At 33.9% G+C, this 14,784-nt stretch overlaps 3 protein-coding genes across 6 annotated transcripts in view; 2 read left to right on the forward strand and 1 right to left on the reverse strand.

The window, feature by feature from the left end:
- Ip6k (Inositol hexakisphosphate kinase) overlaps positions 1-1,930 on the forward strand; it is a 129,350-nt gene extending 127,420 nt beyond the window's left edge. For all 3 annotated transcript variants that reach the window (XM_070665285.1, XM_070665287.1, XM_070665286.1), the window contains 2 exons: positions 1,337-1,561; positions 1,694-1,930. In XM_070665285.1, the coding sequence (XP_070521386.1) occupies positions 1,337-1,561; positions 1,694-1,923 (455 nt within the window). In that variant the 3' untranslated portion in view covers positions 1,924-1,930. The remainder of the gene's footprint in view (positions 1-1,336; positions 1,562-1,693) is intronic.
- A 939-nt stretch (positions 1,931-2,869) lies between these two features.
- On the reverse strand, positions 2,870-6,135 carry LOC139107575 (mini-chromosome maintenance complex-binding protein). The gene is made up of 8 exons (XM_070665280.1): positions 5,845-6,135; positions 5,472-5,746; positions 4,869-5,219; positions 4,426-4,751; positions 4,168-4,347; positions 3,866-4,109; positions 3,628-3,798; positions 2,870-3,529 (listed from the first exon to the last, which is right to left on the reverse strand). The coding sequence occupies exons 1-8, from the start codon at positions 5,849-5,851 to the stop codon at positions 3,335-3,337; spliced, it is 1,749 nt and encodes a 582-aa protein (XP_070521381.1). The 5' UTR covers positions 5,852-6,135; the 3' UTR covers positions 2,870-3,334.
- A 127-nt stretch (positions 6,136-6,262) lies between these two features.
- LOC139107573 (uncharacterized) lies at positions 6,263-14,747 on the forward strand. Of its 2 annotated transcripts, none has more exons than XM_070665277.1 (16): positions 6,263-6,550; positions 6,618-6,723; positions 6,797-6,929; positions 7,013-7,126; positions 7,201-7,322; positions 7,406-7,602; positions 7,679-7,827; positions 7,972-8,037; positions 8,144-8,301; positions 8,534-9,478; positions 9,557-9,787; positions 9,879-9,946; positions 11,539-11,642; positions 13,166-13,210; positions 13,295-13,510; positions 13,747-14,747. In XM_070665277.1, the coding sequence occupies exons 2-16, from the start codon at positions 6,682-6,684 to the stop codon at positions 14,016-14,018; spliced, it is 2,862 nt and encodes a 953-aa protein (XP_070521378.1). In that variant the 5' UTR covers positions 6,263-6,550; positions 6,618-6,681; the 3' UTR covers positions 14,019-14,747. The 2 variants fall into 2 exon arrangements, with proteins under 2 accessions (XP_070521378.1, XP_070521379.1); XM_070665278.1 differs by having other exon boundaries at positions 6,264-6,550; positions 13,725-13,890.
- Positions 14,748-14,784: the final 37 nt, after the last annotated feature.

Raw genomic sequence — 14,784 nt, forward strand, 5'->3', positions numbered from 1 at the left:
TTTATCACAAACTGTACTTACCTACGATGACTCCGCCGTTGCCTGAGACCATTTTGATCCCGCTCCTCCTCTCTTTCCTCGACAGATTCCTCGTTTTCCTCTTTTGCTCCTTAAGGGGTGTTCTCGTTCTCTTCTCTTGTTCCTCGATGAGATTGCTCGTCCTTTCTGATGGATCTCCTTTCTTGCTTCTTTTTGACGCGACACCATTCATACGTTGCCCAACGCCACACTGACATGAACGTTCCTCTTTCCTCTCCTCCGTCTTATTCTTTGGGGACCTCTTCTCCCGTTTCTTTATGACACAGCACATTTATAATATCCGTGGCGATACGACGGATCGCGTTCGCGCGCGCAATATTCATAGTAATCACGATCGCACGATATTCCCGCCCGTGGCACTCCCGAAACCGTGAACGATTATTTTTCGCTTCGACCGACGTCCTTCTTCGTTACGCAACAATAGGACATGGTAGAAGACGACCGGAAACGTACAATTCGTTCGCGAGAGACACGTACATACCTTCAAGGTGTTCATTATCGCAGCGATGCCACCCGCCCTGACACGAAGGCCACGTAGTCGCCTTTTTCGAGACGATTACAGTTTCCTATTGCGATTACCTTACTGCGATACATTATGAACCTACGATTCGCGTAGATACACGAGTCGAAAGCAAGGGAGATACTTTTACAGAACACTACGAAGCGAAAAAAGAGACGCGACAAAGCGTCTCCGCGGAGGCTCGACTCGCCGACACAGGTTAAACGTCTCGAGCGCAGCAATCTCGCGAGATACGCGCCTCAACAAGTCAACGATATGACAAACGTCAATTTTACATCATGCATTGACCGAAATTAAATTGATCGCGACCCTAATTACTTCTTAAACATCTCACGATACTGTCATCACTTGCAGCCGGTCCATCTTACGTTCGCGAAACTAAAAATTCCGAGAGTGTCGCTAACGACTTCGCGCCAGACAGTAGCACGACACGAGTCAATTAGCGCCTAATCGAAATGGATCGCTTATTGAAATCGTACGATCTAAGTTAAATAACCGATATAAAATTTAATATTGTTAATAAATAGATATGCTACGATTAAGATATCTTTTTATATTTTATTTAATTTCGTAATTTACTTGGGCTACTTTCGAGAGTCAAAATAATCGGCGACTGTAATTAAATGAAATTGTATTTCTCGCTCTAATTGGTTCTTAATCACCTGAAATGAGCACGTCACTCATCACTTTGTCTTGGCAGAAAATTTAAACCGAATCAACGAAGAGGTTTTTATTTGACATTTTTTTTTTAATTACTTTCTTTTTTTTTTACCACAGGATACATTCCTGGATTCAACAGCAGATTTGGCCTATCCTTCATGAAAGCCGTGGAAGTTGGTGCACAGGAATGGCACGAGACACAAATGAAGCTGAGAGCGCAACGAGATGCGATGAGAGCTCACGCCGAGCGAACAGATCCGAGAAATCTTCTATCTCGAGCAAGGGCAGATAATGTGGATATTGAAATCGATCACGGTCATGACAAAGACAGAAGGACCTATGGTACTTGTGCATTATTTCTGCTATTTCGTAGCAAGAACTTCTTGATCATGATAAATTAAAAAAATTCAAATACTCGAGGCGAACATTAAACCAAAGTTTCGACACTTATTGCGTTTATTATTATCCTTGCAGATTATCATGTCTCTCCAGAAAGACCGCCGATCGTTGGTTATACAGGCCACATTCCAGGAGCAAAAGGAGAAGTCGCCCTTTCTAAGAGATACGCTCAAGCTGCCCGAAAGGGATTAGAACGTGTTCAGAGAGAACGTGAAGAAAGGCTCAGCAGGACTAGCGATATGGATGCTGTTCAAAGAGTCCTTGACAATGCGTATCTTGACGAAATGGGACACACACGTGCATAAAAATCGTTGAATATGATTTCTAACTGCAGCATACAAAATTAGATAAGAGTACAGAAAATGGAGTAAAACTGAAGGAAAGTAACAAATATAAAAAAGCAAGCATTACAATACTAAATATGTATTCCAAAATTTTGCCAGATTTTGTACTTAAAGTTCTGAACATTTGGGCTTCGACAAAATATTTTATATCTTTTTTTTTAAATAGTATCAGAAGTAATAAATAAAGAACTATGTTAGGGAAATAACTTAATTGCAAAATTATTTACGTCTAAAATAAAAAAAATCATAAAGATTATTCTTTTAACTTCAATAACTTGATCAACACAAATTGTTCTATCTTCTCATTTTTGGACGTAAATAATTTTCAACAAATTATTCGAATGTAGAGACAAATAATATATACAGTAAAAACATATATTCCTACGCGAGATAATAAGTTCATTAATTTTTAAAAATGTATGTATTGAAATGTATTGAATATAAGACTTTTTTTTTAACTTTTTATAAAATTCTTTTCAACTAGTCTTCAAAGATATGACAATCGAAAAACAAGCTAGATTGTTATTATAATTATATATATATAGAACTCCATGAATCAACGTATTTAATATTTATCTATATAAAAATAAATCTATCGTAGAAATAAATTTATAAATAGTACGAGTTATTTCAAATGCTTTAAACTTCTGATGTTCAATAAATTTCTGCACATACATGCACTTCGTACGTACATATATGTATAATTACACAACTATTTCACATTTAACACATGGAAAAAATTTTTGGGAATATTTCTACTGGGAAATATTTTCAAAGAAATAGATAGTCATTTAATATATACGCTAGTTCCATTTCGGATAAAAAAAAAACGTAAGCATGTCTGAACTTAAGAATCTACGAAATGGATTATAGCTAATGTACATGACGAACATTCTAAAGCGTATGATACTTATTAGTAAAATTTAATTTGCTAAAATATAATCGTGTGATCTTTGCCTGTGTAAATACAAGGTAAATCTTAAACTTCCGTCCTATTTTACAGAGTAATTTTAATAATATAAAAATGTATATATATAAAATGACATAATTTTTACATTATTAATAAAATACTTACAAGGTTCATAGAAAATAAATATTGTAATAGTATCATATAACTTTATGTACACCGAAAAGCAGATACGGCGTTTTCTGCGGTGACAGCGGCTAGCGTACGTAATCCTATGTGGCGGAGGCAAGGAATGAGAAAACGGAGGAAATTAGTCATCGGCAATCCGGCCGGCGCGGTACTTACATGCGGCACATGTGAAACTCGACGCACACGACTCTAAAGTAACGTTCGCTAGTTGCCGTCGGCGCAGCAAACGCCTTCCAGCGTACATTCGGTATTATAATTTTTTCCCGAATCCAGCAATTATTTTCCACGCTGTGGCAATCTGCTTATTCTTTCCATTTCTAATTGCACAGTTTTCTGCCAGCATTCTGTATTTAACGTTGTTTGTCCGTAAGATAAAGCCATCAATCTAGCAAAAACCATTAATGCGTGTAAATTGTCTGCATCTATATTCTTGTTTGCACTGCGCATCTTCACAAAATCATCTTGGATAATCTAAATACATAAGAAAATAATATAAGATATAACGAAATCACTAAAGTAAGCTTGATGAATTAGAATAGAAATTAATCATCAAAATAAATGTAACATACTTTTGTGATTTCATCGTTAAATGCAAACTCTGCGTGCTTCAAGGCTTCTATATACTGACGGATATTGGCTAATCGATTCTCATCTTTCAAATACTGATGACCAGCTTCAATTACCTGATCATATATATTTTCCGAGTCCGCATCGACATTCAAAATAATTTGCATAGCACACTATAAATATTTTATACATTAATATTAATTAGGCAAATTATATTTTATTCTATAAATAAATACTTACAGGAATAAATGACTTTACATCGGAGAAAATTAAAATTGGAATGTCCGTTTCGTATTCCATTGTATAATACTTAAAATCATACGTTAATTTTTGAAACATAAGTAAATCAGAAAGAGCTTTATAATTTTCTTTGCCGGTCGCAGTAAGTGTACCAGTAGTTAAACCTGTTTCATCTATTACAAGGTGTGTATCACTGCTGAGTTGTAAAACACCACTTGTTAATCTATTGCACTCGTAATCTTTTCTGAAAACAAATGCAAATGTATTACCTGACGTATGTGGATTCAATAAGATAAACTTACTTTGGAATTAAAGCCAATTCATTCAAATTTTCCAAATTCATCTCCAAAAAGTGACTCTTTTTTACAAATAATGTTAAAAAATTATAAAACTCCTTTGGGAAGATCTTGAGCTTACTTGCTGGAAAATTTGTTATGTTTAACGGAAATGTACCAAGACAAAAATAATCTCTCCTCATATATCTAAAAATATTAAATAAAATATATTACAAAAAAAGTACAAATATTTAGTCTTAGAAAAATATTAAAAAAAAAACTTACATTGTTGAAAGCAAATGGCATATTAAATAATCTGCGGCTAAATTATCTCCAAACAGCAATTGGCTCAATATAAGATGTAAATCACTTCTAATGAGCTGTGCTTTGGATATAACTTCTGGTGCATTGGCAATTTTAGGTTCAGTAAGTTCAATTATTTTTACTGCGTGCAACCGAGGTACTAGAGAGGCTGGCGGATTATGAGTGTGTATTTCAGCTTCATTCATCTCGTCATCTGAAGTATCAATTGTACTTAATACTGGACTCAACGATATAAATCCTATCACATCAATAACTTGGTTTAGTTTTAAGATAGTTCCATCATAAACCTGAAACGAAAAAAAAACATATTTTTGACATAATGTTAATTTAAAAAATGTACATATAAATGTCTGTAATATGTAAATGTATATGTAAATGTTTCTAACAAATATTATCTAATTTACCTTTACTATACAGGCTTTTCCTCCATTGATTGGAATTGGAAAATTCAATATATGATCTTCTGATACTGCATTTTGAACTTTTGTACTACAATGAGTATTACTCATTTCTGTGTCATTGTTATCCAGTGAGATTTTTTCTTTTTTTGTAACAGGTTCTGAACAATCCATTTCCTCTGAATCATTATCCAGACTTCTTTTACTGATATTGTTATGTGTTGTTACATCAGGTACTGATACATTCACAGTCTTTTCTTTTGCCCAATCATTTAATCCAGGTATAGAGATTACAACATAAGTTTGTCTTTCTGAGTTTTGACTCTTGTCGGTATACAATAATATCTCTTCATGTGGCTATATTCAAAATAAAAATTAATAAATAACATTGTATAAAAAAATGCTTAATAAATATAATACTTCCATAATAATGTATGCACTATTATACATGAGATAACTATTCTTATAGCATCCCACACCTGAACTGCATATTATTTTTAATCTAGACTCTGCTTCATGTCCACTGTTTAAGTAACAACAGGAATAATATTTCTACAGAGTCAAACAATATCATTTAAAAATATAGAAAAAATTAAAAAAACAATTTACCAGACATTGAGCTGTATCCACATACATTCCACACCTGACATCAATATCTCCTGTATTTGTATTCTTTATCTCATACTGCTTCAAATAATACTCAGGATTGTACATATCTTGAATCATTCCTCGAAATCTGACCAGCTCCTTATCTTTGACATTATGTGATTGAGTATTATTCAACAAAGGTATTTTTGCTAGTACATCTAAATCTTCCAGGACCTGCTGACAATCCAACTGATTTGCGACATAGTACTCGGGTGTCCAATTTTTTATTTCGACGGCTAGAATGAAAGAATTACCGTAAAATGTAATTGAACAAAGGAACTTCAATCCTACCTAAATTTAGTGCATGTGCAAAAACCATATACAATATACATACATGTCATTTTGTAACTCCCACCGTAATTATTACAACTAATCGGGAAAGACAAGCTAATAAACCTCCGTGCTTTATAAAATATCTTTTTAGCGCTCAGTTGAGAATGTTAAAATCAATTAGAATATTAGGATCACAAGATTTTGGCGGTAAAACGTCAGCCAGGTGGACGCACTCCCACCGCTTTAGTGGTGTGGACGGAAGATTCTTTACTAGGAGCCAGCGATAGAGGCAGCACCGGCTTGGGCTCTCTGACTGGCAGCATTATTGGCCGCCATATCGAAACGGTGTAGCTCTGTTCAACGTAAGTACTTCTCTGGTGTATATAAGTTTAGCGCGTGCACACAATTTCAATTTTCCGCGACATCTACGTCATCGCTTTTAGTTCATTACTTCCGGGAGGCCAGCGATAGAGGCGTTGAAGTCGTCCACGATTTTTTACTTGAGCGAGTTCGCCTGGACTGGGATTAGTTACGATCGAGTGAATTTTTATTATTATAACTCACAAACACGACAATTCGACTACCGGTGCGCGAGAAGTGCGTGATCGTTGTAGAATTGTAATGCAGCTTGAACGTTTTAAAATAGTTACTTCTCCAAAGTCTTTGTGTCATGTGTGATTATCAATTTCCTTCACCCTGAAGCTCTAACCTCGCTCCAATGATTTATGAGCTTTGCTGTTTGGCGAAGCTTTATGGCGCGTGCTGAGGTAAATTGTTACGTTGCTTTCTTCTGCATCTGTTAATCGGTAGGTTACTCTTAATTGAAATTTGCAGCCTATTAAAATGTTGGGGTCATGAGAATTGCCACATTGCTTCCAGTAGTGTACATTTAATCTCTATGGCTAAGGGAAAAATAAGAGGTTCTGACTCCAACAATAAGGTAAGGTATATATATGATTTGCGAAAATGACTTCCATTTTCTTCCAAATTGATATGATATCGTTTTTAATTAGATAACAGCATCAAGTGCAGCGTTTAAAAATGGGGAGACATATACATCAGAGTTTGAAATTAATGAGACACCACCCAGTGCTAGAACCTTGCTTACCAAAGGCTATACACAGGACGAGATTAATTCATTTTCAGGTAAAGTTTCCTTCTACCCTGATTTTACTCACATAATATTTTTACAATTTTATCAATATTATATATTGTATATTATTTTGTAGGAGCAACTGTATCAACACGTGGACGTTTTATGACAGAACAAGAAAAATTACGTTGTCCAAATGAGAGGCCATTATACCTTTACATACAAGGACATACAAAACATAATGTTGATTGTATGTACTAGATTGTTATTTAATGTTTCAATTTTTTATTGATTTGCACACTTAATATATTTTTTATTTAACAGTGGCTATACAGAAGATCAATGAAATTATTAAAACTGAACATCAGAGTTCTTTAAACAGACCAAGCAGATTTACAAATGCTCCTCCACCTCTTATGAGCTTACATTCTGGAGTCACAACTGTGGTAAATAATTTATGTGTTTATATTTTATTTTTAACAAAATTAAGTTTTTTGATATATTATTTGTGATGTATACAATTTATTAGGAAAAGATTTGCGTTGGTATCGAAAATGCGCCGCAAGGTTTTGATTTACGTGGCCGGATATTAGGCGCTGGTGATGCAAATTTAATTTATATTAGAGGAGAAACTGGGGCAAATGTAACCTTAAGAGGTAGAGGATCTCAGTTTATTGATCCAGTTTTGGGAGCAGAATCTCCAGAGCCACTTCATTTGTATATAGAGTAAGAACATCTGATATTTCATAACATATTATAATTATAATCAAATAAGACACGATTAATAAAATATTTTTTTTAGGCATCCAAAGCCAGAAGCATTGCAAAATGCAAAACAATTAGCTATTAACTTAATTCAAACAATACAGTCCGAATTACAAACCTATATTCAACAACAGCCACCACCAGTGCAACCTCAGCAAGTTATAGAACAGTCACAAATACCACAAAGTATGTATTTATAATTGAATGGTTACAAGTAATAATTATTTTAAAACAATTATTAAAGCAAGATTAAATAACACGCGTTAAGCGTGCGGTCTATACTGTCTGATTTAGAATAAATTGTTACGTATTATTTTTTTTTATTTACAGCTCAATTCCAAACTATGAATATCGGTAGCTTAGGCCAACCAAATGTAGTTGCGATACAGCATCAAGGTACAATATGCAAATCGTAAATTATAATTATTAATTTTAATTTATTTATATTCATATTTATATTTAAATTATATATATGTATAAATATATATATCTTATTGAACAGATCTTATACAACATCCGCAAAGTAATGTTGTAACTTTGCCTGCAACAATTCTTACGGCTACTGTAGCTGGTAATCCAGGTCCTGGTGTATCAGTTCCCCCTCCAGGAGTACATATACCACCTCATACTGGACCATTAGTTCCACCTCCACAAGCTCAAGTAATTAAACTCAATTAAACGAACTTACATAAAGCTGCTTTAGAAGTGTATGAATCATGCTTTTTTGCGATTTCGCGAATCGAATTAAATTGAATCTTTCGAAATATTCGTACACTTAAATAATATAATTTACATTTGAAGCAATTTATACACTTCTAAGTTATTATTAAAAAGAAAAAATATATATATTATATATATATATCTTATAACATAAATTTTATATTTGTTGAAGGAAATACAAACTTTCATGCCACCACCACCTGTTGGACAAGTACAATTAATTGGTTCTCCATCAACAGTAAGTCAAGTTCAATATCAGATACATCCTGGTCAACCATTACAAATTCAAGGAATTCAACCAGGATCGCAATCTTCGCCACAACCTGTAGCGCAAATGTATGTCATGAGTCAGCCGCCACCACAAAATCCTGCGCAGCAGAGCTTCATAACGAGCAATAATGCACCAGTGAGCGGGGCAGTGTCATATGTATATACGCAACCGAATGTACAAAGACCCGCTACACCGTCTCAAGGAATTATTGAAACTGTTAATGTCAATTTGCAACAACCTCCTCCCGCTGCGCCGCTCAATATAACGCAGCAACCGCCACCGCCGCTGTTGCATCTTCACTTTCCGCCACCCAATTTCCCACCGAATCAACCACCTCCTCCTGTTCCGCAAACCTATCAGATACAGTATCAACAGGTACAAGCACCCACGTCACAGGCACAAACACAGTTTGTCTTGCAACCCGGCGATCATATTGTTCCGCCTCAGTTGCAACAAAATCATGAATCTCAAGCCGTTGCTCAGCATATAATATCTCCGCAATTCGAAGGTCACGCACCTCCGTTCCATTTACAAGTACCTCCACCACCGTCTGCACAAACTTTCTTAGTACCTAACGCTCAGTCTCCTCAACATCATTCTCAACCACCACTTCCTCCCGGCGGTGAGATTCAGCATCAGGAAGGCCCGGTGGAGCAAGGACAGTTGCCACAACCAGTGCCCCCACCGCAAATAGTACCACCGCCATCAATTAATCAGATGCCAAATTCCATGAATATTATTACTAGCGTACCACCACCGACGCAACCTCCTCCACCGCAAAATGCCCCGTGGCTATATCAAGCTCAGCAACCACAGCAAATGCCACAACCACAAGGGCAGTTGCAGGTAACGATGTTCGACGTTTAATATTTTTTATTATTTTTTGCATGAAAAATATGTGATAGCCTCTGTACTTATTTCTAGATGCAAATGCCGCCGCAGAATATGCCTCTTCATAATGTACCTCCACCACAAGTTCAAGCTCAAATACAATACCATCCTCAACATATACAATATCAAAACGGTCATATACCTACGCAAGTACATTACACGATGCAACCGCCGCATCAGCAATTTGAGCAGAAGCCCGACTCGCCAGAGCAGCAAAAATCACACGGAGTAAAGAGAAGATTTTCAGATGTTGAGGGAGGCCAGGTAAAGCGTGGCTTGAAAATATATGTATTCACATTAGATTAAAATAGAAATATAGTATTCTTACAAATCTCTTTCAAAATGTATGTTGCAGGAACCACCGCCACCGCCACCACCACCATATCAATGTGCTCCGATACCTGCGCAACGGCATGGCACAGGGTAAGTCGAAGAAAAAAAATATATAATTACTTTTAGATATTATTTATATTTTATGGAAATGCTATAATGTACAAATTAACGTAACTGATGAAGTTACATTATATACTCCTCAATGTACAAAATGCATAATGTAGACACTCGCATGTACCTATGTACCTGCTTACGTAACAAAGGAGTATATAAATTAACGTAACTTTTTATTAATTTTATTTGTATCTAGTTATATCTTGGTAGACTACGACGGAAAAACTTATGTATAGAGATGTGTGAATTATACTTATTTGGAAATAAAATCATGAATTTGACAATTCTTTCAATCACATATTAGTATTTAAAATATCAAAACTAATAACTATAATAAAATTTTTTATTTTATAGCGTTTGAAGCAATTCGGAGAGATTAACCAAAATCTAATTCTCGCTTACTTGAAAGTGAATGAAATCGAACTCTCAATTTCGATTCGATTTGATTCAAATTCAACGCAACTCACACATTTCTGCTTATGTGCTTGAATAAAGTTAGTCTACCAAGTGTGTAAAATTTTAAATAAATACTACTAAAAAAGCTGATAATTTTCAGAATTATAGGGTACTGTAGCGTAAACGTGCAATGAATTTAATCGAAGATTAAAAAGAACTTTATATGAAGAAAAAAAATTCATAAAAAAACAACTGCTTTAGATTGCTTATGCTTTTTATGACAAGAGTGCAAATTTTATAAATTATTGTAAAATTACATGAAGAAAATGTAAGTCATTAGTATCGATTACTATCACAGAAACTTGCTGCTGCATTATGAGATATTGTACATTAAAAATGCAGAGAAGTTAAGTACTTAATAGACTTTGTATAAGATATTTTTTATTATCATACATTATTGCTATTCTCCGCCACGTAATACGTTAAAAACTACATGGATAAGAAATAACTTCGAGATCAAGATATATCCACGTTAAGATATAAATTATTTTTGAGCTTGTAAAATCAGCTTTTAAAAATAATTTAACACGATTAAAATATAAACTTTGTTTGTGAATATTTAATAATTTTACAGTCGTGGATATATCTTGTTTCTTTGCACGGAATATATTATTTTTTTGAATTTTGCATAATTGTATAGACTTTTATTTAAACATACAAAGCAGTTTTACTATTTTTTTTTATATGCAAAGATAATACACTTGCATTTTCCTCATGTTATACATAATTCTATTAGAATCATTGAATACAGCTTTTGCTAGAATCATCAATTACATGTTTTTTTTTTTTTTTAGTATAAGTAATGAGCCAAAAGAGACGGAATATATATGCGATTATATAGTTGCCACTTTGCAGAATAAAAGTTAAAATAATCATACACTGATTATTTTAATGTATATTATAATATTCTGCGACATTACAATTACGTTCATAAGAACATTATAAATGTAAGTTTCGACGTCATTAACTGTGATCTGGTAAGAACCAGATCTTTTCCATATTTCAGAAGTATCCGAAGGTGTGCATCAGGTGATTTTTGTCTTAATCCTTGAAATGTTTCTGTATAATCGTTATTTTGGAATTAATAATATGCACCTGCATTGTTTAAGCAGAGAAGGTGATCGACAACAGCAAGTCTTACATGGTCCATCACCCACACCTGCGGGTCTGCCACATGGAGATCGAAACAAGATGCTAATGCCTCCTCCACATCCAGGTCTGTAACTAAGAGTATTTAGTCTGAAAAAGTGCTAGATATCTTTTGGAAATTCAATGTGGAACATAGATATCGTCATAAAACAATGCCAGTAAAAAAGATTGTATTCTTGAAGGGCGTTTACCTTTAATTACTTAATCAAAACTTCGAATTCCTTCTTTAATACAACTTAGTTATTGGCTATTATATTTCTTGATTTGATATACATTTACGTGATTATAATTTAGCTGTCAGGCGTAATTAAATTAAAAAAAAAAAATTAATATTTCGGATAGATATCTAGCATTGTTTTCTTAATACTCTTAGACCGTAGTATATTATTAATGTAAATAATATCTTACGGGGTAAGCATATAATAAACTTCCCTTGATCTTTTTTAATTTACGTCTTAGCAAAAATTGCTTTTTTATGTATTTGTTGAGGATACCTGCAGAGACGGACATCCGGAAATAACATGGATTATTACAATCTCACATTACAGAATGCTTTGATATATAGTTATCTTTAAATTTATTTTTATTATTTTAGATTAGACAAAAAAAGCACTGCACGTGTTATACCGTTGTGAAGATATCCCAAGTGTATTAATTTCAATGCTTTTTTTATAATGCCTTTTTTATTAAATCAATCTGCATTTTCAGATGCAAGTGTAACCTGTGATTTTCTACTTCAATGTTCGTTTATCTAGTGTTAACAATACGTAATATTATTAAGGTTATGTTAAGGCGTATTATATATATTTTTAATGTTGCTGTTTTAAGTTTAATACTTTGGATCTTTATATTTCTTAGGTTAAATATGTTTCCGCCAGAGATTACTACCAAGGAAGGATATAGAAGGCTACTACGTTTAAACAATTATATATATATACATACATATATATATATATACAATTATATATTTAATGTTATAAAAATAATATAACATTAATATGAAATAACACATGATTTGCACATCATATAGTGATATCGTCTTCATTGCTGCAGTATTCTGAGCAGTTATCTGTAATGGAAAAATGGAAGAAATTTGAAGAATATATAGTATTAATTATTAAATTTATTTCATTCAAATAGCAAATAACTGTATGGCTTCAAATTTTTAGTGTAATTGACAAGCGGTAATCATCTAATACACATAAGAATGTGTACAAATTGCATTGCTTGCTTTCAGACTCAAATAGCGATTGCCAAATCGCTCTACTGGTTTGGCAATGGTTAATGGCGTGAAATATTGTCCTTATGTTTAATTTAATCTAATGTGTAAAATTAAATTCAATTGCAAAAAAAAAGAAATTATTTTTTGTTTGTAAACGATTCGATTTTTCAATAATTTAGTAGATTCGAACTGCTGAAGTTAATTTATGTGTGCATGCGCGTTTGATTCAATATAATAATTTTTAAGTTTATTACAATATTTCATCGCGCATAATTTGCCACATTAAATACAATGTTATGCTATGTATAGTTACTCTTTAAAAAATATATCGTATTTTTGTCTTCATATTATATGTCTTGATCGTTTAGGTGAGAAACGAAACCTGGACCAAAAGCCTACAGGACTATCTTCAGGTACATATCATACGTAATAATATATTGTAATATGAATTTAATTTTTTGTGTGAAGTTAAATGATATAATATATTTTATAAATAGGAAATGAACAAAATGTAATGGCGGAATCTGGAAATATTCATGTCGGCAACGGTCCACCTTTACCGCCTCCGCCTTCGCCGCAGGCGCCGTGGCAAAGTCATCACATAAGGGTTCCTTGGGGTAGACCACCACCGATGCCAAGGGAAGGAGAACCTCCCTCAGTATGTCCGGGATTACCACCTATTAATATGCCTCCGCCTCAAATCAGGCCACGAGGTAGGTATCTAATTCATTTATCAAATTATTTTTACCTTAAGATCTTGAACTTTAAATGTACTGATTTTTTTTCGTTATAATTAATTGATCCTTTATGATCGCATTAGTTTTTTTTTCGTATTTTTTCGTATAAATAGGAAAAGTCAAAAATAAAAAACCTATATTATCGTAAATCTTTTACGCGCAGTACGTGACGTTAAAAAAAATTTTTAAGGACGTAGTGGTGCTGTCCTTAGGTCCCGCTGACGATAATCGGTCTCCTACACCGAATGCAGCGTTAGAGCAGTCGTTGAACATCGAGTACAATCAAATACCACCCTATACGACGAAACCGCCACCTTACAACGCGCATCCATTGATGCAATCGATCTGCAATCCACCACCACCACCGCCGCCGCATCACCAACAGCCACGGCCACAACATCCTCAACAAACAGTGCAGCATTATCAGGTGCCAATCTCTCAGACATATCAGCCGCCAACATCCTGCCCACCATGGATGAATTGAAATTTTTAAAACTACAAGCAGCGTTTTTGGCTGTGGTTCTTGTACCTAATAACGACTAATGACAGATGCGATTTAACAAAAGCAACAATGTTTAAACAAGTGGACAATAATGACGATAACGACGAGAATCAAGCTGTAAGAATCTTATGTAAATGGTTTGTTGGAACTGCATCGTGTTATTTGCACTCACTTGCATGTTTCTTATGACAGTTATGATTTAATAATCTATTTCCTGGAGGAAGAATACTGAACTGTATGTAAAAATTTGTAAAAATGTTAAAAATTATTTATACTGTATTATTTAAATTATATACATAAAGAGAGCAGTGCAAAAGCGAGTGCGATAGTAAGAGTGAGATTGAGAGCGAGGGAAGAATGATAATAACTCGAGATTATGTAATGAAAATAATGCAACGTTGGCGAGATAGTTACTTACTAATTTGTAGAGTTCATTTTGAGAATCATAAAAGGGTTCTTGTATAGTATACATACACGTACATGTGTATGTATGTATAAAGATGGAATAGCAGTGTCATTATTTTAATCAAACCGTTTTACCATTGCACTTCCGACGATCACTTGTTTCGCATACTCTCATACGAGTAATCCATATATTTCCTATTGATGAAAATGCGTCATCTTTCCATTTACTTAGAAATAGACATGTAACATACATAATAATGTAAGAGGTTTTTTTATGCAAAGCCAATAATAAATCGTTATTGCCAATTTAGCGGTCACTTTTATGACGGCTTTTGCGTATCGG

The sequence above is a fragment of the Cardiocondyla obscurior genome, linkage group LG13 (assembly GCF_019399895.1).
Source record: "Cardiocondyla obscurior isolate alpha-2009 linkage group LG13, Cobs3.1, whole genome shotgun sequence".
NCBI lineage: Eukaryota > Metazoa > Arthropoda > Insecta > Hymenoptera > Formicidae > Cardiocondyla > Cardiocondyla obscurior.